Source organism: Argiope bruennichi, chromosome 2 (genome assembly GCF_947563725.1).
Source record: "Argiope bruennichi chromosome 2, qqArgBrue1.1, whole genome shotgun sequence".
NCBI classification, from domain to species: domain Eukaryota; kingdom Metazoa; phylum Arthropoda; class Arachnida; order Araneae; family Araneidae; genus Argiope; species Argiope bruennichi.
In genome coordinates this window covers 106,324,991-106,352,879 of record NC_079152.1, presented here as the reverse complement: position 1 = coordinate 106,352,879, position 27,889 = coordinate 106,324,991, and the positions used below count along the sequence as shown (strand labels likewise).

The window sequence follows — 27,889 nt, the reverse complement described above, 5'->3', positions numbered from 1 at the left end:
TCAACATCGGCGATCATACCTTATTTCAAGTCAATCCAAATCGTGCACCTAGGTATTTTCCAATGTTTGATTTTCATCATTATGGTATTCAGGTAAATAAATTATCACCATTATTGCAAATATGATTTTAATATACAAATTGCTATTCGCGTATAACGAAAATATTATACTCATCTCTAATTATTTCTTAGAATCATGATGCAACTCCTCTGTGTAAAAGTAATACATGCATTTTTTTGTGTATATGTTGATGTGGTAATAATTAAAAAATAAATATTTAAAATATGCACACATATGAAGCTTTTCATTGAAGAGCAAGGCAAACAACGGTTTTACTAACAGACCTGTCTACCTTTCATGTGGACTGAACATTGTTCAAGCATTTTTAATAGAAAAGTTATTTATCATAGAGTTTAGTCAAATCGTTTTTTTAAATATAATATGTATGCTTAATTACTATATTTTTATGTTCACTCATTTTTACACTGTTCGTTATAATTATTTTATTTATTCTGTGCAAGGTTTAGAGAAAAATGATATTATTTTTTTAAGAATAAAGATAAAACTATTTTGGAAATTAGCGAATAAATAAGACAATATTTTGCGCAGTGTATGGGTAGATGTTTTAAATTTTTGGATGACATAAAAATCAATTTCTTTGAATAATATTTTGTATTCTAAGGAGAATATGCACTATTATCCAATTAAACAGTTTTAGTTAACAATTTTAAGGGATGAAGATATTATTTCTTTGGATAATTGTTATAGCCGACAAGTATTAAAATAAAATATAACAGAGACGTGTTATTGAGGAAAAAACAATCTTGAAAATTTTATGTGGCAAGGATAGATTTGAAACTTATATAAGTAAACCCTGGATGAACTTGCATAATTTGGATTTTATAAATGTGACATGAGAAAGTCGAGGTTAGAGCATTTCTACTTCTTTCCCCTTCTAGCTTTGCAATCATACAAAACAAGATTTCTTACAATATGAAAATCGTCGTTGAGTGGAGTTAGAACATCTGTAAGGGAAAATTTCAATCAAATTCTTTAATATTGTCGAACAAAAATAATTTAGGTAGCCATTATGGTTTTAAAAATGTCATTGTAATGGTCCAAATGAATAAATTAAATTAAATTTATTTTTGTATAATAGTAATCAGTAGTTCATTACCCCATTTTACTTTTCTGTTTGTTACTGTTCTTAGGATCAACAGATAAATCTCATTCATAATTTAGCGTCAAGCCTAATTGAGTGAAATCTTATTCACGAAATTTTACCTGTCTGAGAATAGAGTGAATTTACATAATATCACTCCATGTGATAAACGTAATTACGTGTGGCAATTCCATTTCAGTTCAGGTTGTTTAAGCATTGTTCTGAGATATTTCTTACGGAATTGCAATCGACTTCAAAAATAATTAATACAGAACATTCTCAAATATTAGATGCCATTTCGTTTATCAATACTTAACGCAACATTTCTCTTTTGTCATAAAAATTATTCTTTTTATTGACATTAAATTTAATCGATAGAAACTAAGAAATAACTCTTATATGTGAAAGTGCGTAATAATATGGCTATTTGGAACATTAAAACAAAAATTTTGTAGTCACAAAATTTTCTTTGAATTGATAAGTAACAAGGGATTATGAAGTTATAAAAATACCTAACAATAAATAACATATTTCATACATTTCAACATAAAATTTCTTTATTGTTTGCTAGCTGCCTTTAGCGATCAAATGACTTGGCGGGATTAAAAATTGCGATAAATTTCAATAAATTGTTTTATGTAACTAACACTAGTTTAATGGCTTCAACAGAAAAAATGTTTTAAACTCAGAATTTTCGGCAGATGTACTGATTTAAAACTTTTACACAATTATTTTTATTGTATTATGCAGCTCCTGAATAGTCTATCTATATATTTATGCATTTTAGATATCTAATTTAAGAGCATGAGTATTTAAAAATAGGTTCATTTTTAAATACTCATCACCATTGCTTGATTCTGAAACAAAAACCTTAATTGTAAATATAGCAATATTTCAAAATTTTTATAAAAGCTTACCTTAAACTGAAACCTATATTATAGCAAAAAGTTGATCTCCTTATTATCATCAACAACAAAGGGAAAAAGGTCAGAATTAAATATTTGTAACATCAATGAAAATAGTTTGAGTTTCACTTTAAGAATGCAATACATTGTTACAAAATACGATTAAAATATATTTTAAACTGAATAAAAATAGCATTTTTTTTTAATTTAAGGATTATGTAAAATTTATTTTTGTGCTGTAACATATACCACAAAAACGCCAAATTCATTAAAATACTAATTATAATTTGAAAAAAAATAGTTTCCAGATGCACATTTTCACATTCATTGTATGTATTTGGTATTTCTAAGTCAAACACACGCACGCACGCACGCACACACACACACACACAAATCCATTCATCTTTATTTTTAACAAAGATCAAAGTTGAGATAAATAACCCACTTTTTCCCCTAGCTCATTGTACTCGAAAAGTTTTTCAAACAAAACACGGTTATCATAATGTAAAAATAATCACACGAATCCTTATGTTAAACAAATAAAAATTGACAAAAAATTCCCTTTCTTTAATAACTAACACACATAATACACAGCGGCGCATTCAACAACATAAATTAGCATTTCCTGTATTTCCTACACAAAGATTTTCTTCCCTTGTTGAATGGATGCGATAATTTCATCAAGACACATGATTGGAAATTATATCTTTTCTTTTTTTTTTCTTGTTCATGCCAAATGTAGGAAAGCAAAAATGAAATCAAATATTGTAAGAATATTAACAGTTTTTATCTTCTACTACCTTTGTTTACATCTTAGTATTACGGAATTTACCGGTTCATTTTAGGTTACTATGACTAGAAGAGAATAAAGTCTGATACGATGAGAATTAGACTAACCATGTTTGCTATTAAAAAGGCAGTGCAGTGGCGAGACAAAATGAGTTTTTCCTGAATGATAGACATATAGAACCCAGTAAAGCTAACAAAGTGAGCTAGTACTTAAAAAATAATAATTAAATATCTTGTGCCATTACGAATCAAATTAAGACAGATGCCTCTAAGATGGCATTGCTTTTTATGATTTGACATATATGCTCTGAATACTTAAAATAGATTTGTTGGAATAATATACTATCAATTTACTGTCTTTAACCTCAATTCTTATCTTCAACTTTAATCTTATCCTCTACATTAAGAATGCATCCTCTATATTATCCTCCATATTACATACATTTTTCCTGAAATATTGCTCTTAATTTATAGTTACATCATATATAGTCAGTCTTGAAGTGTTTTCGGTGAAAATTATCATCATATAATATAATGAAATTGCATATAAGTTACTTTTCAACAACTATTCTTGTTTTTTGATTAACACTATAGATAATACAGATATTACCATTTCACGATTCTTTATTGCAATAAGCTTTTTGCTTTTAATTGCAATAAGCGTTCTTGCAAAAATCTTGAAGGATTTTGGATTAAATTAAATTCAAAATTACATAATACCTGACATATATACCATTCTATTTTGATCACTTTGCGAAAGTCAAGTGAAAATAAGGATGCGAAATGGCAGCAGATTGTAATACATATTAGAGTTTAATGTTAGAGGCTGTCGTTTATCATGAGGTTGACATATCGTGATTCGACATCATTTTCATAAGCGACTAAAGCATTAATCTTACAACATTATATCGTGTAATTAGTTTTGTTATCAGTTCTACTTTATAGTGAATACATAAATACATCTGGTACAAGCATCAAACTCGAATAATCTAATGGTGATTTTGTTAAAATGATTACAAAGAATTTGTTGCTTCTCATAATCTCATAAATTTGAATCGAGAAAATTTGGTTAAATGTCATTAGGAATTGACCTTCTTGATTTTCTTAGAGTTTTTAAATTCTGAACTCGCAGAATCTGCACCGAACTTCGAAAAATTGAGACATCGTGTTCTATACACCATTCCTAAAATTATTTCTCAATTTCTTTTTTATAGATATTACTAAAATTCTTTGACGTGCATTAAATCAATTCGACTCTTGTATGTTTGCTGCATATATAAATTGATATATTACTTTTTAAATGTATATTTCAGAAATTTTATAAAATTCCTATTATTCATTTTATTAAAAGGAATAAAATTAAAAAGTATTAATTTTAATTAACTTTAAAGTTAATTAAAATCTATTGTAAATCCTATTCCATATAATATTCTTTAGATTAACAGATGGTACGCCATTAAATAGCAAAATAAAATAAAAAAAATTTCTTTTATTGTGTTACAGCATAAAACACAATTGTATCATGCAGTGTATTTAACAATAAACTACATGATTGAATTGCATTTAATATACAACTTAGAAGATGTTTTATTACCATTCAAAGGCACTTTAAAATCTTTGAAAAAGCATTGGTTATTAAAATGTCAGAAAAGTTTTAAAAATGTGTTTTATTTTTTTCAAAACCATATTTTAAATGATATTTGCAAGTTCCTTGGCCTATACATGTGTTTTTAACTGCATTAATAGATTCGAGTTCTCTTTAGGTGCCCAGAGTGGCTCTTTTATTTTAGCTTTGAAAAGGTGAGGATCTATATTACATGAAAAAAACTATTTATTTATTTTATTATTTAGAAATGGCTTACAAAAAAATAATTTTCGGTACATATTTCATAGAGTATATAAGTATTTTATGAAATATAGAATTTTTTCTTTAACGGTTGTAAGTACATGGAAAAATAAGAGAATTTACTAAAGCTACGAAACATATAAAAACGTACTTATCATCAGTTCTTTATAACGCTTTCTGTTAAATGAAACCATTATTAAAGGTGGCAAAGGAGCCTTTAAAGTTCCCCTCGGCACTTCGCCCTTGCTCCCTGCCATTGATCGTGAAGAGGGGCGCGATCGCTGCTTAAACCCGTTGATGCCGGACTAATGAGGGTGAATGTGATGAATGTCACTGGGTGAGTGCAAGGGCTTAAGCCGCCCTCTTATATTGATGGCAAGTCCTAAGGGCAATTACCTCAAAATTAAGGCAGCAGTGATTGAAAGGGGAGACACACTCGCTTAAAGCCTCTGCCTGATTTTGCATGGGAGAAAAGGTTGAAGAGGTTGCAGGCTGTCCTGATGTTTGCAGCTACTTGATGCTCTATTTGAAAACAAAATAAGTTCTTTTGCAAACTTTTCCTTTTATTTCTTCTTTATTTTCCTGTCTTAAGGAAAGAAAATGTATAATTAATGATATTGAACGACCATGAAAAGCTAAGAAAATGCTTTAAAGAATAATTTATAATGATAAAAATTAATTAAATAAATAATAGAAGTAGAGTGAAATGATTGTTAAAAAATAAATATTATTACTGATTTAAGTAGTTATTATAAAATTATGTACAAGTTTATTTTAATGAGAAATCAAATAATCTTAATTATAAAAGTAACTGATTGATTCTGGATATATTAAAAAAAACTCTAAAATGTATGAAACTTTTCTTCAATTATAATTATTTCAGAGTTAAGGATTTATAAATATAAGACATTTTGCAACGAACGTAAATTTCATATGCTTTAAATCTGCCTATTAATAGCGACTATCTACTGATGGTTTCTGGGTTGTAGGGGGTGGGGAATACATGTAGATGGATTGCGTGATGCTATTAGCCTAGATGCCAAATAAAGAAACTTCTAAAAACGGCAAATTCTATGAATTAAGAAATATTGGAATAAAATTGTTATTTTTTCAACTATAATTGCACGAATTCCGAAGTGTTTCATTTCGAATATTTTCTGCTTATAATATTTAAAAAGGCTCGAATAACCATTCGTAATAGCGTAAATAATATTGTGTAAAAAACTGTGGAAGCTGCGCAGTTGCGAATCATAAAATAAAAACAAAATATATATATATATTTATTTTCAGATAATAATTAAAATAAAAAATTAACATAAAATAAATCATTAACATGCATATAAAGTTATTGGCATCTCGAAATATAAAACTAAATTAACCAGTTTATAAAATGAGGAGTCTTCTAAATAAGCTTTTCTTGTCACCTCAAAATGCTCTAATCCACCTCTGCTTCTTAGAAATGCGTAGGTGACGATCTCATCATCTGACCACTGTTCGAAACTTTGAAAAACTTCCAGACATAGATCTTCTGTAAATTCTAAAACCTGGTTATCAATTCCTATATATATATATATATATATATATATATATATATATATATATATATATATATATATATATATATATATATATATATATATATATATATATATAAAAGACGTAACTATTTTGCATTTGCAGTATCCATCCTTAAAACAAAAAAATCCTTAATGCCTTATATTTTCGCCTAAGTTAATAAGCATTTTTGAATTTATAATACATAAAACATTTAAAAGATAATCTGGCAAACAAATCAACATTCACTCATATGCGGGATTCTCTGATTGGTTAAGAATACTGAATTTACCAAACAAAACAATTTATTAAAATTGTATATTTTCTTCGAGTTCAAGGAATCGTTTTGATTTCGGTAATGAAAGGAACGTTTAAAAGTTAATCTGAAAAAGAAATATCATTCATTAGAAGATGAGTCAATAAAGTAAGATTCTTTTTTTGTTGGGTGGCACCGAAAGTGAGTTCAGCGAAAGAGCTAGACAAATCTGGAAGAAATCATTGTGCCGAAGAGGATGTGAGAGAAATGGCATAACAGGCACAGCAAACATTAAGTGAATGGAAGTCGTAATCGGTAACCGCACGAAGGGATGCAACAGAAAGACAGACACTGCCTCACTCCTCCTCTTGCCACATCCCCAGCCCTGGCCCATCCGTCTAGTGCTGACCTACGAAGGTCATTAACTGTGCGCGGGGGTCATCAATTGCTGGTGTAGGGGGGATGGCAGAAAGAAAGGACGAGCAAGAATGATGCTCCACTACTAATGGCTCGTGGAACACCAAGAGCAATCCGAAGATTGGTCTGCGATTGCCAGAGAGAGAGAGAAAATGCTTACCACAATGAGATTACGAGTCGCACTTTCGCCCGACCCCTAGTGACCAGAAACGCTATGAATTAAACATGTGGGGCGCAAGGACATGGGAAGGAAAAAGACCAAATCACGATAAAAAGTACAGAAAATTCAACTCTCGCAGATGGCTTGGAGGCCTTTGTTCTCCATGGACCGACTTTGGTCGATTGGATTCAAGTTTTGGGACTCCAGGGTGAATGTCTGCGTGTCTTTGGAAAAGTTTCTTCTTTTTCCTATGTGATCGATGTTTAACAAGGGTTTCTGCAAGAAGTTGAAACTTTTTCCATTCGGTCTCTTTCTCTTTCTTTTGTTTTTACTTAGTTGATTTTTCTTTCTTTCTAATCGAAAATAAAATAAAAGCGAGAAAGGAAAAGGAATCACGTTTTTATTCTAAAGAAGAGCGCATCTGGAGAATTATATAGGACCTGCATTATTGTAGGATCACTTCATGAAATAAGTGGGCATCATCTGCCATTATCTTCAGTTATGAAAGTGATTTTTTTTTTCCAAAATGAAAAAAGATAAATTACTAAGAGAATATAAAAAGGTTATTCGTAAAGATAAACCTTCAACATCGTTTTTTTATCAAGCAATTATTTAATTTTAAAGCTTGCAAATTATTTAAAATATTTTTTTTACGAAGTGCATAGCTATTTGATGAAACTTAGTACTATAATAACACTTTATGATGTATGTAAATATACTGATACAATATTATATTCTTTAACGATATTGAAGAGCTGTAAATATTATTATTCATTTACATTCAAAATAACAAAGTCAATGAAATAGATGACATCTGAGATATAATTTTTTCGTTGATCAAGAGGGTTAAAATCCATTTATAACATGCAGGAACTTCTCTATTTTAAGATAAACTGATGTTCATATATATATATACATATTCATTCATATATATACACATCATTTTTATAGGATATAATATTTCACTATAATAATGAAACTTTTGCTATTGTTTTTCATAAAATATTAAACATAAACAAAAATGAGCACTTGTGGCATTTTCCTTTAAAATATTTGTTTCTATATGTACTTTTATCCATTTATATTTAAAAATACAAAAATGTTATAAGATAATTGTTACAGTTTTTGGTTCAAGTTATCAATTTTTTTTTATAAAAACATAAAATAATAATTTCTCTTGAAGCACAGAACTTTGCAAAGTATCCTGGACGATATTTTGTATCATATATCGTATTCTGCCTTTTCGCAGTATAATGTTTTCAAATGTTTTTATTTATTCCTATGCAGGAAATAGAATTCAATCCTAACTAGTGAAATTTTTATTTACATAATCATATTAATTTTTATTAACTTATTTTCAATAAAAAATAATCAATTTCAAGAAATTTCTGCATTTTAGTTAAATTGCAATGAGCCTATTTGTAGCTGCTGTCAAATTAATAATTTCAGAATTGTTTTTTCATGTTCTAATTACGTATTAAAAATTCCGCATTATTCCTTCTATTAAAAATAATTTGTAATACATTTTTCATGGATGGAAAAAATTATTTTTTTTAGATATTATTTATATCTAACTTCATTTAAAATATTATTTCAAAAACTAAATTGTAAATATGGAATGCTTTTCAGACAATTATAGATATAGTTGTATTTATATTATATGTATATTTATTTAATGTGATTTACAACTTTTAATGTGAACGCAACTTTCATGTAACTCAACGCAGCATTTTAGCTAATTTAAAAGTTTCTTTGTTTATTCCTACATTTAAATGTAATAAAATACTTTCAATGTAATGTTTTCAAATGTAAATAAATGTCGACATATCTAAATATCATGAATTAAATAAATTTATTTCATAATATAGAGATTTAATTATGAATTAAATTTCTACATTATGAAATAAATAATAGTTTTTGGTGAATGTGTGAATTATATATTGCACTTAGCATCATTGCCACAAATGTTTGTAATGAGCTATTCAATTTAAGAAGAAAATTTTATTTACGTTTAGAGAAATTTAGTTGATTATTATCCTTATAATCATATTTTCACAGAACAAAATATTAAAGAATACACGCAATAAATATTTATATACTTATTTTATTCTGATAATGCTGCTAATTACAATTTTTAATCGATTTATTGCTTAAAAAAACTAAATTACAGAAATTTTTAAATTTTTGTTATGTTTTGGAAGCCTTAAACTACCTCAGTTTATCTATATAAGAATCTGCCCTTGACTTTCCGCACCCAGAAGATGCCATTTGATAAGATACAAATTTAAAAAAAAAAAATGAAATGTCTTTTATAGTATCTTTAACCCGCGCACTTTGAAATTATCAAATACCTAATCATTTAGTCAATCAACATTTAAAAATAATTAAATTTAATGATTCCCATGTTTTGAATAAGCTTTAAAGAAATGTTATTAATTTATTTATTCATACAACTATTACTTGAAAATAGAATTAGTTCTTTTCAGAACTTAATAATAAAGAAGGTAAAGACGAAACATTTTTTATGTCAAATACACTCTAACAAGTGTTAATATCTTTCGTTGTATGCTATATTTCAAGATTTTTAAAAAAGGATTTGTATAACATACAAAATAATAATATAGACCTGGATTACTAAAAAAGTAAAATATCCACAAAATGAAAGTAAATGAAGTTTTTTATTTCTAAAGTCCACAACTTTGAACATAAAAAAAATAGATTTAAGAAAAGTTAATGGCAATAATTTGCTTTCCTGTTGATTGACATTTTCTAGGTGCTATTTTACGCCAAAAAAAAAAAAAAAATAGTTTGCATTTAAGATTTTTTTTTTTTTTTTTTTTGGATGAGTGTGAATTAAGGCTGTTTCAGTAATATTTATTCACAGGAGATATTTTAATACGTCACCGATCTTGCCTGAATGCTTCTCATGTTCATCCAGTGAAACTATTCTTTAACTCTGTGTTGCTGCTATAAAATAATGAAAGAAAAACGTAAATGAAGCTGTGACTAATCATAATACAAGAATATATTCAAAAAAATTAATGACAAATAAATTAATGCATTTTATTACCTCAAGAGTCTAAGTGTCTCAGAGTTTATAAGTCAACGCTAATCATATTTCCGTTTGTATTTGGGAACCTCTTATCTCGCTACTTAGCCCACAGGGAAACAAATAATATTTTCCTTCTCATATATGTAGTATAGAAGAAGTATAATAATCGTAAGAAAATTCGAGCTCGTCACTTTTATGAATCTCCACGTTTTAGACCTCCTTGAGTTCAAAAAACACATTTTGTGAAAATGTCAGTAGGTCTGTCTGTGACAAAGATGACTCAAAAACTGCTTAGTCTAGGAGGATGAATTTGGTATACAGACTTAAAATCAAATTTGTAGATTTCTATCAAATATTTGAGCAGAAGTCTGTTTGCCTCGTTGTTCAAATATATGTTAAGTAGTTATAGTTCAGCACGATAACTACAAAACGAAGAAAACTAGATAGATAATGTTCGATGCACAAAATTAACATCTTTAATATAATATAGAAACCTATCAAATTTTTTGCCAAATCCAAGAAAGGATTGACCGTCTGATGGTTTCTTCTTTCAGAAACATGCAAATGTGACAGCTCAAAAATGCAATGATCTAAATATATCAAATTTGATACGTGAATTTGTAACTATAAGTGTAGTTTTATGCTAAATTTTTTTTTCAATCGGTTGGGAAGAACACGACTGAAACCCAAATTTGATTTTTGGATAGCTTTAACCGAATGCAAGGGATTAATCGCCAAAACACTCGCGAAGGATCATAAAATAGATTCCGTAAAAATGTTAAATTGACGCCAAAGGTTAATATCTCGCAACTATTGTACGCCAATGCCATGTAAGGCGTTCTCTGGCATAACAAATATATTAGAGAGTACGCGAGAAAGTTTTGGGGAGATAATTCCCGCTGGTTTATAATAAGCCCATCTAATGATTGCCGATTCTCGATTTATTGTTTTTTTCTTAATAATTCAGTAGCAGTGTCGGTTAAGTCGAAAGTCGGATAGTTCGATCTTCTTATAGAAATTCCTTATGTATTTGCCAATTAATTATTTTTATTTAATCACGTTTCTTCTTGATAATAGTTGACGATAGGGTCAATTTATGAAATACAGTCAAATAAATATTTATGTTTCTCATTCTATTAACTGAAGAATGATGAAATGGATTGTATAAAAAATATGCATAGTAACTTGCTACTTTTTTTTCTTTTCTTTTTTTGATAAAATGTTATATTTTTTGTTTATTTTTTCCTTCCATTTTCGTTCTTTCTTCTTTATAATTTATCTTATTTTTCTTCGTTCTTTATTATTTTCTATTCTTTTTTTATTTTCCCCATTTAATTTATATTTCTTCGTGTCCCATTCGTTTCAATACGAATTGTTCATGATAAAATAGTCATAAACAAACCTTTTCTTCCTTACGCCGTTGGTTTTAAAATTCACCCAAATAAAGTCTTCATGCTTGAGTAATTCTTAAATTTACACTTTTAAAAAAATGCACCGAGAAGTTTAAATTACTGTCATCACAGCGGGGTCCTTTTGAACTCATCAGAAAACGTGTCGCCTGCTTGCAGAACGGTGCCTCAGAATTTCACCTTTTGTGAAGTTCCGACAAAATTAAAGAATCGTTTTCGACCCCGCAGTCGTTTGTCATTCACGGACCATTAGATTTTCTCACACTCCTGACATAAAAACGAAAGAAGCAAACGGGTTGTGTAAAACTCGCCCCCAAAAGTTGTCGCCAGGGTTATTTTATACTCTTCGTTGGACCCCTCTCCTCCCTGCAAGTCTTCTGAGTAATTCAGGTTTCCTAATGATGTCGACGTATTTGCATGACAACTGTAGAATATATACTGCAGTTTCGTCTAGGGAAGGGAAGTGAAGAGAATGAAAGCGATACTTTTACCTTTGACTTCGAAAGAATTTTCGTACTCTGAAATTTATTGCTATATATTTTCTTAGCGATTATAAGACTTGAAAAACCTCTATTATGAGTATTGTAAAAAATTAATTAGTGGTAAATCTCAGTTGTATACATTTTTGAATTTGGGGAAACAAACTTTTCGTGCTCTGAAATTTATTGCTATATCTTTTCATAGTATGTACGCGATTATAAGACTTGAAACACCTCTATTATGAGTATTGTAAAAAATTAATTAGTGGTAAATCTCAGTTGTATGCATTTTAGAATTTGGGGGAACAATTGACCCCAAACTTATTTTTAGTTCAGAGAATGAAAAGGATATCCTTGTTTTTGATTTCGAAAATGCAAAGTTATTCAAATCAATAACACTAATTGCATATGATTCTGAAATATTTGTAAACAAGTTTATGTTGGTAAAAATATTGAACACAATTCAGAAGTTTTGTCTCATATGTAATAATTGTCCTGATCACTTCTTGGTCACGCCAAATGCTGTGAGGCGTGTTGATTGATTGCGTTTGATTGACATATTCGCTGATCACATGCATGTTGTGTAGCCAATATAGGAATTCGTTAAGGAAATGGCTATTGAGAAAAAAAATATTTATCATGTTTTTACTTTTAAAAATTAAGCATTAATCAAGATAATTATTTATTAATTTTTAATTAATTACAATTCAATTAATTCCGTTGATTTAATATTTACAAGATTGAATCTAGTAACTCGTAAAGAATGGAGTGTACTTTATTTTGGTATTTTTTATCTTCAAAATTATTATTAACATTCCATTGTCAATTTATTTAATATTTTGGACTGCATATCAAGATAATTGTTGACAAAATTATCCTTTTCCTTTTATTTAAAATTCTAAACACATTGTACATTGCAAAGATTTATCATGGATTTTACCCAGTAATAATTGAAATATGTTTATTTCCGAAATGTGTAGTTTCCTTTGTTATGTAATTAGATGCTATCTTCGACTCTTAAAAGATCTATTCATCCAATTAGGAATTCAAGAGACACTAAATTATAGATTCCACATAATTTATGTATGTCAAATAACGTCTGTTGTTGACTTAACTTTAATTTTTCAGTCATAAAATATGTTATTCGATTTATGAACCACGTCAGTATATTATAGTTAAAGGGTTAAATACATCAAAATGTATAACATGAACTTCAATGATTAATATATAAGCAATTAATAACAAGCATTTGTTATTCGAATATGATCAAAATATGTTTAATGTGCTCAAAATATGTTTATTTTGCTTTCTATAAAAATTATGTTTGTCTTAACATTTTATTTATGTGGAAATATTCAAATAATGCTTAGTAAACAGAAATAATTTCTTTGGATAATCATTGCAGAAAAGTGACCAGAAAAGTTTGGAAGACAGTCAGTTTTGATTTTAGCTCTATGATTAGACACGGATTATAATTTCTGCAGCCGTTTTAGCTAACACAAAAAATAACTGTTTCTTCTAATTCACAGGCCATTCATTCGTTTTAAATCCTAATTGATTAAAATATTTCATTACAAATATTTCCGATTTTGTAGCGAGTGAAATTAAAAACTTTCTTTTCGCCTGAATCCCCATTTTTTAAAGCTATACATCTTTGCTTTTTCTCTTTTCGTATTGTGATAATAAAATGAAATCAAAAATGTTACAACATCTATACATTTTAAGTAAAAAAAAGTTGAGCGAAAGTTCAGATAGAATTTTTTTGGAAGGAAAGCAGAAAAGCGTTTCCTAAGATATCTGATAGTTAATTTCATTAAAATGACAATAAAAAGAAAGCAAAAACCAGTACAGGAAATTTATCATTAAAATATATTATAAATGCAGTGTATTTGGTATTTAATATTTTTCGTACATTTCAAAATGAAAGTTTTAATTACAACTTCATATAAAAGTTCTTAAAAAGGCTTAATGTGGTATGAAATATCCTATACTACAAGCAGGAATAATTTTTAAAAAATATCAAATTAGTTTTTTTAACATAAATAAAGATATTAATAGGATTTTAAATGCATATATTTACAGCGAACAAAGAGGCCCTGAAATATTAAATTAAAAAAAAGAATATTAACTCTTTAAAGAAAATATGTGATGTTTTAGTTATGGAATTACATAATTTCGAAGATTCATTTTTATTGTAATATAACAAAAGCCTGTTATGTCGAAAAATGTTGTTTTGAAAAATTATTTATATATTTTTAATCAATTATCTGTAAAATGTCATTCAATAGCACCGATGAAGTTTTATATTCCGAAATCCATAAAATTCTTTGACTATATTCCTAGCAAAATTCATTTTTGAAAAGAAGGGACGTTACAACAAAACCCAAGTTTGCCTTTAAGAAAATCTTTAGTTTGCTGCCGCTTTCTTGGACTAATGTCGGACGTTCCTCAAGTTCTTCACACTCCCATAGAAAGCAAGCATATCCATAAAAATTCCCTCCTCCTTTCATTTCCGATTTTCCATGAAAAATTTGCGACAGTCCTCAGCAAAACCTTTACCTGATCGAGGCTCTCCATCACCAAGGGCGCGAAACAAACTGCGCCCCATCCTTTTGTGTGACGGCTTCAGATTGCACCCGCTGCACTCTTTCCCACGTGGCACACTCGCTGCAAATCTACGTCACGGGGACCACATGAAGTGATGTCATCGGCCATCCATCTCTGTCACCTGGTGGTTGCATCATCCCGGGGAACACATAATGACACTCCTCCAAGAATCAATTAACCACCGGCGACATTCCCCTCAACCTCATCCCTCAAAAGGTGAGCCCCTTTCTATTTAATCGAGGCAGAGATGGATGAAGTTATAAGATGGGACGAGTGCCTTGCAATGATTTACCTATCGGTACTCATTTAATACTAAATGAATTCCAGTGTGTTACGGTGTTTAATTTTGTATGTATTGGTTTATTCCGGTTTTGACAAGATAGGGCTTCTTCAACTTCTCTGAAGCGCAGTTCTATCTGAGAAAGAAATTTTGTTTAACAGAAACATTTGATTAAACAGTTTCTGGATCAGTGGTTCAAAGCTGAAGTTTATAATGAAAATTATTATTTTTGATTTTGTGAATGAAGTTTATGAGTTATATTTTATCTATTTAATGGTGTATATATTCTGACCTATCAATGTACTTATTTTTTTACATCCAGATTTATTTTGATTTCTTATAAAATTGGACCTCTTGAACTGTTTTGTTTACCGACGGTACTTTAAAGTACCGAAATAAAAATACCGTCATCCTTAAATCCGGTTGATATCTTCACAATATGACTATTTTTTCTAAAAGTATTTGAAAGAACACGAATAACGTATTTCCAATAGAAAACAGATGATATCAACTAAAAATAATACTAAAAATCTTTTAATATTAATTCAATGTTAAATTATTTTAATTAATGAAAAAATTATCTTCTTCCTGGGTTTATTTTGTACCAAAACTTAACTAATGGTTCAAAAATGAATTTGGAAAATTGATGGTAAAATAATTCGGTAAATAAAGATATAATCTCGCTTTCGTCCTGGCATAGGGGGAGCGCGTCTTCCTCGTGATCTGGGCGTCCTGGGTTAGAGTCCCGGTTCGGGCATGGTTGCTCTTCATCTGTTCTATCTGTGAGCTGTGTGAATGTGCCCCCCTGTAAAAAGGGGCTGTGCAAGCGAATGTGATGCGTGAGTAGCTAAGTCATACTCTTGGTCCTAGTTGGCGCTATTAAAAAACAAGAGACGATCCCCCACAAGCTTAAATCGCTGCCTTCGTAACAGCGGACTTGTCCATGGCAAGTGCCATAAGAAACAACAACAACAGATATAAATTCGCATTATTCCTGTAGAAAATGGAATTTTAAATATTTTTTATTAAATTTAAATATTTTTATAAATATTATTATTTATATTAAAAATTTTTTAACAGAAATATTTTCTTTGAAAGTTTTTGAGAGAGACCCAAGAATTTACAACATTTCATACTGAAAGTTTGTACATTTTATTAGTAAATTTATTTATTTTGCTTCTAAATTTATTTTGGTTATTCTTTTAAAAAAAGGATTTCTTGAATTCTTTATTTTTATAGCTTGCTACAGAATGATGATAATAGTGCGAAAAGTATTTATATAATATCGATACTTCTGGATTCCTGATTCGCAATACCATTCAAATACTTATACCAGAATGGTAATGCAAGCGCATTGGTGTCTGTTTAATACAAAATGCATTCCATTATTCCTTTTTTCCATCTTCATTTATTTTTGGTATTTCAAATGACTGCAGATTACGATTTTACCGTTATGGAATTTTAAAGCTTTCCTACAATTATCGGAAGAAGTTTTATAAATACTTTATACTCTTAAGATTGATTACTCTTAACATATTTTTAACATTGATTTTCCATTTAAAACTTCTATAGTGTTTATATCCTGTTAGTTAAATTATACCACTGAATCCCATGGATAGAAATATTAACTTCAACCCAGTTCAAAATTTTATCTTAAAAACATCTGATATAATTTTTGACAACAGTAAGGTTTATTAAGTGATCCAGTAACGGATTTGACAAAAAGGAAAAGAAAAAAAAAATCTGTTTATTTCAAAATGAATTAAATGCAGTATCGTTTCAAAGTAGGACGATAAAAGGCTTATTTATGGGTTTTATCTCATTCATCGTATATAAAAAAAAATCCTGCAAACATTAAATTCAAGCATAAATCAAATGTCTTCAAGTTAGAACACTAACTAAAATTTACAACTAAGGTTGCTTCCTATTTAGATTATGGGAGTGGGAATTTGTTTGGAGGATACTGTATCAATCTGATATTTTACATCAAGTTCATGAAAGCACCAAATACACAAAACTGCTAGTGTCAATTTTATGTATTATTGAGTATCTGTAATCAGTATCAGTTTTTGGATCAGTATCAGTTTTCGATCGATAATCTCCTCGAAACATTTGATTTTCGATGGGCAATACTGTATCAATTTGCTATAAATTATTAGGTCTATATAGTTTGTCGTTCTGCTTCGACGAGGTCTCTTGTATGCTGTATGTTTTCTTAATTATATATATTTCATTCTCATCCTTTATTATTCTTTGCATCTTGTAAGGGTGCACATATCTCTGACAAATCCCCACTATATTCTATTCTAAATATATCAATAAAGCCTTTGCTTTCTTGTTCTCATTTGTCCATAAATCCTCATCAAAACCAAGTCCAATATGTTTTCTGAACAAAGGAAATCACAGTATGGAATTATATTTGCACCACAACTCTCAGTCTTAGCGCAAATGTGAGAACCGATACCCAACGAGTAACCGGTTTTATTCTGATAAGAATAGAATCGGCCTGTATGGACCTGTACCTGTTATATTAAAGTACCTGATATATCAACCTATACCAGTTATATACCCCTATTTATGAAAACGATATATTGCTTAACAGAAGGTAAACCATAAAAACAATGTAATCATCATTGCATATATATAATCGATATATCTTCACAATATTATATAATCTTTTTAAATGAATAATATTGACAATTTCGATTCTAATTCTGATTAAATAGCTAATTTCTAAACCATTATAGACAAGCAAATACTTCCAATTGGAAAAAAGCTTTAAATGACGTAAAAAATATTTTATATTGTTCCAGTTAATAAATATATTTCTGAACTTTTATGTTGTCTTTCAGCTTTATTAATTATATTTAGCGAAATATTCTTTACAGTTACATTTTAAGCAAAGCGGTTGCACCTTTCTAAGATCAAACCGAAATGAATATCATGTAAACAAAATCATTCAAAGTTTCATAACTTGGTTAGTGAAAGGATATTTTTTGTGTGTTTAAAATGCTTTTGTGGCAAGAATATTTTTTTAAATATAACTAATAAAATCGGAAGATTGCGTAAAAAATGTAAATATCTCAATTCTTTTCAGAAATACTTTTATTAACTACAAAATATATTATTTTTTTATCACATTAAAATTTTTTTGCACGCAGAACTATATGCTATCACTAATAATTTAGAGATTAGCTTTTGGGTTCAGATTAGAATGAACACTCTGTGCTTTAATAAAACAAACGGTACACAAAATGATACAAACAGTACCTTAAATATTTCGTTACCTGCAAAATGTCCGATACTACCTTATATCCCTTCCCTATTCTAAATCTAAGAACTCTTGTTTGAAACAATGACTCCAGCAACCAAATAAATATACGAAATCCGCTTCATCCACAGCATTACGCAAAAACTCCTCCATTTTTCTCCAAATCGCTTCCGCGACAACATCCACACAAAGACAGCATCTGAATTCGATTTAGAACCCATCCGCGTCTCCGTCCCTTGGGGGACCCTATCCCATTTAGACGGAAGGATGGATGCCATCCGGAAGTGGCGATTATGTCGTTCTGAGTTGTCGCACTCTTGCAACAAGCATCACAAATCTCCGGAACCATCCGCTATGATTCAGGAGACACTTCTCATCGCTCTAATGTGTCCGCCTCCCCTCACCACTTAGGAAGAGTGTGTGTTTTGTTGCCACTGCGGTCGGACTATGTTAGAGGCACCATCCTTCAATGCTGCGTTAGAAGTAAGCTGTCGCTAGCAGTGACGGTGGACACTTTATCAACTAGTGACGCCCTGTAATTCGGGAAGCGATATACTTTTTTTTTTTTCGTTTTTGTTTTATGAGCAAGATTTGTTCGCTGGACTAAATTCTGCAATATCTACTTTCTTTTTTGCCCAAAACATTCTTTTACTACAATAATTTAATGTTTGAGTTTAATATTTTTCATACATTACTTATAAACCATTTCTAAATTTATTACTATGTCTAATTTGTACTGCTCTCAATATAGTGTCATTGTGTGTTTTACATATACATACTATGTGTTACATATTATGTGTTTTACATATTTTTATCCATATGTGTCCGATTTCATTTTATGAAGATTTTAGATGTATCATCAAAAGAGAAAAAATACAATAAATTCATTTATATCCGCAAAAGGGATTCTAAAAATTAATATTTAGATAACATCTCATCAAAGATGACCCTTCGATTTAAGAAGAGAAAAAACAAAACATTTCCATTCAATGCAAGATGTAATTCAATAGTTTATTTAAATTTTGTATATGTGATTTTTTTCAGGTATCGGAAATGTTTGGATTTTTTACTGTTAGCATTTAAGCACTGTTGGAAATGCTAACGGATGATATTATAAACAGGGCAAAATATGTCAATGTCATTTTTTTGGGTGTGTGTGCGATATTCTTTAATTATGTGTCCCACTGATTAACTAAATTATTGGAGCTGAGTTTCAGCTATATATAACATGTTTCATGTATATACCCCAACAGAAATCCATTGCGGTAACATCCGGTACATGTAACGAAGGGAAGCATTGTACATTAAAAGGCCAATCACTGGTAAGTGACGCCGAGTCGTTGTCAAAAAAAAAAAAATCCTTTAAAAATCTATTCATTGCAGTGGTAATTCAAGGTTAATTGTTTAAAGCATTTATATAGACTTAAGAGGTCAAGCATAGAAATGTCTCATTGGGTATTGTTACGAAATGTTCCGGGGTTCGTTTGGATAGTGGGAGTTATATGGTGTGAAGAACGCTCAATCACCAGGCAGCAGTAGAAAATAAAACAACGACGTTTATTTACACGAAGACACACAGGACAGCACAAAGACGAACAACTATATACAGCACAGAAGACGATTATCTTCAGCCGAGACGTGCAGCATACAACAGCATACACAGCAGCATACAATAAACTCTACTGCAGACAGTAGCACAAGCTTAGTTCAGCACTAGCTTCACTCCGTCGCTGCTCCGCTTAGCTATGGAAGGCCAGTTCTTTCCGTCGGTTCCGACTACTCCTGGTTCACGACGACTCTTCACCGTCGATTCCAACCGCTCTTCTCTGTCGCTTCCGAGTACTCTCGACTACTACTAGTTCCCGACCACACCCCGGCAGCTGCAGCTGCTTCTTTTTATAGGTCTCAGAAGGGGGGGGACTAGGAGCCTCTCAACCAATCAGGAACGTTCGAGGCGTAACTCGGTTCCTACTGGACGGAACGGGAAAATTCTCGATGTTTCGGGTATAATCTATTTTGGAGCCAAAGTCGTCGCCAAGTCGCCAAATAACCGCCAAGTTTGTCGCCAAGCTCTGGGACCTCCTATGGAACAAACTATGCTGGGAAGCCGCATCACAGATTCGTAACAATATCAATGCATTAGAGTTTAAAAAATGTGTTTTGATAAACAGAATTAATATACTTTTCATATCCATATTCATTTTTTAAAACTTCTCCGAATGCCAAGAAACTTGGAACGTTTTATTTTTGCCAGCTAATAGGAGTGGTCACCCCGATAGATACGTCATGCCTATTTTCTAACATCGTTATTTTATTTTCTACTGCCGCCTGGTGATTGAGTGTTCTTCACACCATATAACTCCCACTATCCAAACGAACCCCGGGAAATTTCGTAACAATATCCTTTACTACTTTCGAAAACTTGCTAAAAAAGTTTAAACAACCTAATAACTTATATTTATTTCAAAAAAGTCTTATAATCCATTCAATATTAAGATCCGTATTAGAAGAGACAGAAATTATTTTTAATGTCGAAAAAGAAACTATGATCAAACACAAAAGCTTTTATTTGTTAGAATTGTAGAAATTGAAATAAGAGCTTTTGTTAAAATTTAACGAATCTCAAATCTGTTTACAAAATAGATCTATTTGTAGACAGATTTACAAATAGAAACTCTATTTGTAAATCTGTTTACAAATAGAGTTTCGATACAGAATTTTAAAAAGTATAAGTTGAAGATTTTCTTAACTGTGGGTCTGACTACAAATGGTGATTTAAAGAAATATGCTAGGATCGCAAAATTTGTCATGGATGTTTTTTTTTTATTTAAATTTTTTTCCACATTAGCCAGTAAAAATAGTTAAGAAATAGAGAACTGACTGGAAAGATTCCGCTAAAATCTTTTAAATAATTACTTTTAACCCTTTAAAGGACCATTTTTTTCTAGTCATATTATGTTAAAATATTTTTAGGCTTGAAATTAGAATAAGAAAAGGGATTCATTTAGATTATTAGATAAATTTACTTTGATTAATTAATTAATTTGGTTAATTAATAATTAAGTGACAAACCAAGACACATCATTTTGTGTCAGAACTTATGCCAACTTACATAATTTCATACAAAGATTGATAAATTTGGTGGGAAGTAGAAAGGGTTAAATTAATTTTTCTGTTAAGCTTTTTTAATTAGTGCTTCATTTCCTTAATTATTTCTCAGATTTGTGACGTCAGCAAAAATTTTCTTTTGGAAATTTAGTTTGGGACGAAAACTGTCAAATAAGGCTTTCTTTGAAAATCGTAGATTGTTATAACCGCCTTTTGATATAAACTAGATACGAATTTTAAAGCATTTAGACGTATCTATATGCCTTAAAATTTAAATTTTGTTTACTTTAACTTTAATTTACTTGAATTTCCTTAATCTACTTTTTGTTTAAATGAAATACTGATTGATGAAATAAAATGCTTAACATGTTTAATTCAATTAGAATTTTTTTTTTGTTGAACCTGAAATTGTTTTCTTTATAATTATTAATAATTAATTTTATTTAATCAAATGATTAATTGTAAATCGTTTTAATATTTCATTAATAAACCACTTGTGCATATATTCTAGTTTTTTACTTGTGCTTGACAAAAGAAATTACAAACATTCCTTTAAAAATTACATTTATTTAGAAAATGGATTCTTTTTTTAATCATAAAATGATTTATAATTCCAGAAATTCCTTAATACCCTCCTGAAAAGAGAAACTTGTATGGAGAAAGGTCATGTAAGTCTTGGAAGTCTTTGCAGGTTTCTTTCATAAATTTGTGTACAGGTGTCAAAACTTCAGTGAGTAAGGAAAGAGCATCTTTGCCACAATCTCTTTGCATCTCCTTGTAAGAACACTCAAAGTTGTCTTCGTAATTCCTAAGAAAAGGAAAAAAATAACTTTAAAAATTTTTTTATAATGGATACTGAGAAAATAACTCTTTTTTCAGTTGGTTCCCTAAGACCTGTTCCCTTTTTTTGTATATCTTTTGTATATATTATTAAGAAAATGAAATTTTTAGTGAAATTTAATGAAACGATTATTATAATAATTTGAAATATTAAACTGTATACCTATCAATTCTTAAGATTTTTAACAGACTTTTATTTATACAGTATCAAATGTGAAATATCAAAATCAAATAGATCAAAGAATTCAAGTTTGAAACATAATTATATTTCCGTGCAAGTGATAACTGAATATTGTACTTTTGTTTGAAAGTGAATGTCATAATCCGTGATTACTTCGCTCAAGATCTCAATGAAGTTCGAGATTATCTGCATGCACTTAAAATAATGAAAGATTTTCTGAAGTTTTTCTGAGTTGAATGATTACTATGGAAATATTACGCAGCGAAATTTGAATTGTATAGTAAATTAATAATAATTTTATCCTAAAATGTAATACAGAATTAGCTTATAGGGGAAAAATGCTTTTATTTCTCTTTTTCAGTACCTTTCAATAAAATAAACTCTCTGTTATGCAATGTAGATCCACTTATTGCAACCGGGAGAGGAGAATGAAATAAATGAATCATTTATATATACTTGGTTAACATAATATATACCTGCGATCAAAAAATAACTTGAAGAACCTGAATATTTCATATACTTTTTTGAATATCAATTACTAGAGAAATAATTTTTAAAATTTCCTCGCTTAGAGAGCTGATAGGTACAGAATTTGTATAGGTACAGATGTCTTTTATATATTAAGAGCAATGTAATAATATTTATATGAGCTTATTAAATACACTTATAGATTTTAAATATAGTTTTTATAAGTTCTTTCCACTAGATAATAAGCTAATATTTATTTGGTAATTTTTCTAAGCTAGTAAATTGTCTTATTAATGCGATAGTGATATTAGAGGATCCTGGATCCTCCATCAATAAGCTATTTTGCAATAGCTTATTGTTGCGTGTATCTGTCCTCGTATGCCTCCCAACTTTCCTCTTCAACTTCCAGTCTTTTTTCTAAGTCTCTGCCGTAGGTCATTGCTGAACAAGTCTTATATGATTTAATCTTTGGACAAAAAAGAATTTTACAAAGCAAAAATGATTAGTTGAGCAGAAATGAGTTTGTGCTGCAATTAAAAGGAGCGTCATTTAGAAAATAACACATTCCACCTTGTTTTTTTTTCTGGAAAATGGACTGATAGACACATGTAAATTAAAAAAAAAAATGTGGGAAAAAAGTGTATTTTTTTAATGTCTGGCATGAAAGTAAGAGATGAAAATAAATCTTGGAAGCCTCATAAAAAGTTTCAGTCTCATCACTTCATATATAATTAAGTCATATTAAAAAGTGATCTAAATGTTTCAAATATATTAGATAATGTAAATTACATTAGATAATTAAATAATTTTTAGGTTTGCTTAAAGCAAGACTGAAGGAAGAAGTAAAATCAGACCAAAGAAAAAAGGATACATAAAATTTTTGTAATTATAATGGAACCAGACAAGAAATATTTCAAAAAATCTTTCAAGCATATAGTAATAAGTTTTTTAGAAAACCATAGAAATGCAAACTAGAAATCTCCTGTAAGAAAAATGTTAGTGAATTTCTAGCCGTTAGGGTGTAATGAGATTAACGAAGACTAAGAGGCTTTGAAAAAATCTAGAGATAAAGAGAGAGAGAAGGTTATTGTAAGAAGCAACAACCTTTTTCCTAAACCATTTAATTTAAATCGTGATAGAGTCAAGTTATAAATGTAAAGTAAAGATAACATATTTTGATTTATTTCTTTCAAAATATGAGATCATTATCTGAAAAACTCAATGCGACCAAAAAAAAAAAAAATGGTTTTCTTTGTTGGAATCAGTATTAAAAATTACCTAAAAATGATTTCTCAAAATTAAAATTATTTAATTTTTTTTTTTTTCTTTTTCTTTTTTTGTAAACTTGTATAATCAGTTGTGCACCATAGTATCCTGCCGAAACAGAATGATGTTGTTCTTGCTTATTTTTATTAAAAAGAATCGCTCTATTAATACATCTTTCTTCGAAAAGTAAGTGTTTATTATGATTTTAAGAATTATTCTAATGGATTATACAAGCTGGGAAAATCTTTCCCTGCTCATTGCATAAACAATCCTTTTTTCGGTTTTCTTCAAAAAAATGAAATAATAAATATTTTAAATTTTCTTTTTAATACTATAGATGGCAGCACAATACTTGTGCTCAAATGGAAAATGCTGCTGTTGCTTAAGTCGTTGAAATTATTAAAATGCTTTACATAAATATAAAACATAAATTTCAAAAAATTTATCAGCAATATTTTGAGAGGAAATGTTTAGATACTTAGATTTATTATACAAATTTAATTCTGAAAGACACAAGAATAAAACTCTCATATAACTAAATAGAATGATTAGTTCAATTTTTAACGTTTTCTGTCTTCAGTACATTTCTATTAGCTGCATCATTTAATAGATGGCAGCACGATCTTTGCCTCTAACCAGTGGAAGTTTATTTCTAAGAATAAAAAATAAATTATAGATGAGCGGATGCACAAAGACCGTTTTTTTATGAAATTTCAAATCAAATGTTTTGTTCTGTATTTTAAAAATTTATTGTTAAAAAGAAGCTTTTATTTTTATAGCAGAATTTTAATAATGCGATTTGCGTCAGTGAAATATTGTTTAATTCATAATGAATCAATTTTGAACACTTTAATTTTTTAAAAAAAAAACTCCATGAAAAAATCATTTAAAAATTTATTTGATAAGTTTCCAATATGCATCTATTCAAAGCAATTTTTTAGTAAATATATTTTTTAATAAAAAGTTATGCATTCTAGGGTAACAGTGCTTTTAGTTTATACGTCTGTTCCTAGATGGCAGCCTGATATCATTTTGTATTTGTAACGTACATTAGATTTTTCATTTAAAAAAATAATAAAAATTGAATAATAAAATATTGCATATTAAGGGATATGCAATGGTAAGTTAAAGTTATAGCAAATCTTTTGCTAGAATAAAAAGAAATGGGATTAAATATAGAAAAAGCGTGCAAAACAGAAATAGAGGGAAGTCGACTCAAATGTTGAAATCGTATTTTCATTTCGTTCCAGAATTTTATCTACTAAAATTAGACACAAAATAAATCTATAATTATTAATTCTCATTTTTCTTATGTAATTGTAAATAGTTAAGTCCACATAATTTCAAAAAAAAAAAAATTTGTGGCAATATCACATAAATTCTTTTGTAAAACTTGCATATAACTCAAGAATAAATAGCAACAAATTTTGAGATTCACAGCAACTGCTGCTTAATGTGATCATTTTGGGACACAAAATTTTGATAACATCAACCTATTGATACTAATTCAATAGCATTGAGCATTCAATAATTAAGTTAAGAATTTCATTTTTTAAAATTCTTAAAGCAGCGTAGCTGTCTGCTTAAATAAATCTGTGCATTCTAGTCCAAAGTGTGAGCTTCATTATGTGGGAAAAAGGGTTTCCAAATATTCCTTTGAAAGTAACGTAAACAATTCCTGAACCGTAACACAAATTTATTATTAAATAAAGGATTGAGGAATCAAAAATCGCTTCAAAATTGTTAACATTAAATTATGAAGTGATTACATAAACGAATATTTTTTTTTATGCATTTGAATGCTTCGGTGCGGGACGAGAGGTTGTTGATAATACAAAGGAACTATAATAATTAATAACTGCTATCACATTAAGCAATATCCACTATAATCGTATCTCAACAATAATAATAAGAACGATGTAACTTACTTTATTATTTTAAATAATAAAGTAATTTATTTTATTACTTTTGATAATACATTGAAAATGAAGAAAAACTGTTATTATATTCAAAGATTCTATACTTAGAAAGAGGTTTCAAATTTTTCTTCACGACTTTTATTAGCTGAGATTCTTATGTTGTCTACTTTTCTCCAATTCTTTCATTTTTATTAAGAAGAAAGAGTTGTGAAATTCATTAAATCATTTGACTATTTTTATAAAATTCCTTGCATAACCATCCACATTTGATTTCTCTTTACTTACTATTAACTAATTATACAGTTTTCAATTTCAGGATCATGGCAAGTTTCCTCGAATATAAATGTTATTGTGATTTTTTTTTCTTTTTAAGGGTTTGAAGAGAAGAATTTTTGAATCTGTTTTTGTTTATTGTACATTTTAATTTTCAGAAAGCCAAAAAACACTTATATCTTAAAATGATTGGAATATTACTCTTCTTAACGAAAGCCAATTTGTTGCTGTTAAAAATAAATGCATGTTCTGGTAAGAGTATCTTGTGAATAATAACACTGAAAAGTGAATACTTTGAATTCTAGCCTGAAAAAATCCCATTTATAATAAATTTATCATTTTAGTGTTTTTTTATTTTAAAAATAGGTCATAGCATATTTGTCTTTTAAAACACTAACTTTAACATGGAAATGCTTCATTCAAATAGCATCATTATAGAATTCACTATAGGAAATAACTCCAATAATCAAATTAAGTTATTTTCCCAAACTCTGAAAGTAAATGTCTCATTTTTGGATTAAACACACAGGAGGAAGATTTTTCACTACTAATTTTAATAAAGATTAACTAAATCATTAACTAATTCATCTTGTTTTAATATGAAATTATTACATATAATTTTACCCAAAACATTGAAAAATAAAAGCAGATGAAAAAAAAAAAAATAGTTTGCAATGATCTATATCAATTCTGTATGCCTCAATTTCTTAGAACTTTACAATTCCACTTTTTTTTATCTTTAAATATGATTAAAATTGAAATTTTTCTAGAAAAAATTATTTAAAACATCATTTCAAATATTTTTAAATCTTGTTTTATTTCTTATGTTACATGGATTATTTTTTATTTTAAATTTCACTTCTTCATGAGATATCTTAAAATTCCATCTCCACTTACACTGTTTGTTTGAATCAACACTGCCAATGTCGATCTTGAATCATTAAACTCCGTTACACAAACAGATATTTAAAACTTTTAAATATTGATTTTAACTTACTCGCATTGATCCTTTGTAAATCTTTCAGCATCTTCAAATTCTAATAATTTCCCACACTTCTTTTGGGTTTTGTCGCGAAAAGCATTTAAGCATTTTGCATGAGTCAGGTAGCCTGTAAATATAAGATAAATAACTTCCATTTATGCATATTGAAAGCAATTTCACATTATTTGGTATTTTGCTACATAATACGAATCTAGTGTCAATATTCAGAAACTGCATGATAGCAATTTGTGAAGTTAAGTTTTCAAAAAATTGATCTGATATATATATATATATATATATATAAACATTTGCATTTTGTAAAAAATATAGTATTTCAACTGTCAATAAAAAACAAATGAAAAATAAAAATATTTGTAAAATTAGAGGGTTTCATATAAAATACTTGGAATTAATTAATAGATAACTAATACAATTAATAGATTAATATTAATAGATGCTAATAAAATTAATAGATACAAGATTCAAAGATTTCATACAAAACACTTGTAAATGACTATGACAAAAACAAGATTCAAAATAATTTTAACATAAGTATATGGGAAATAAAAAATATCTGGTAAGTGAAAAAAAAACCCCATTTGTATTTTGTAAAAAACAAGTATTTTGAACAACTCATAATAGAGGGTAGCTTAATGATTGTAAGA

The 27,889-nt window shown here is 28.8% G+C and overlaps 1 protein-coding gene across 1 annotated transcript in view; it reads right to left on the bottom strand.

Annotated features, from left to right (window-relative positions):
• Positions 1-21,842: 21,842 nt before the first annotated feature.
• LOC129961569 (uncharacterized) overlaps positions 21,843-27,889 on the bottom strand; it is a 32,336-nt gene continuing 26,289 nt past the window's right edge. Inside the window, exons 4-5 of the mRNA XM_056075064.1 lie at positions 27,240-27,351; positions 21,843-22,103 (exon numbers count right to left, since the gene is read on the bottom strand). Of these exons, the coding sequence (XP_055931039.1) occupies positions 21,920-22,103; positions 27,240-27,351 (296 nt within the window). The 3' untranslated portion in view covers positions 21,843-21,919. The remainder of the gene's footprint in view (positions 22,104-27,239; positions 27,352-27,889) is intronic.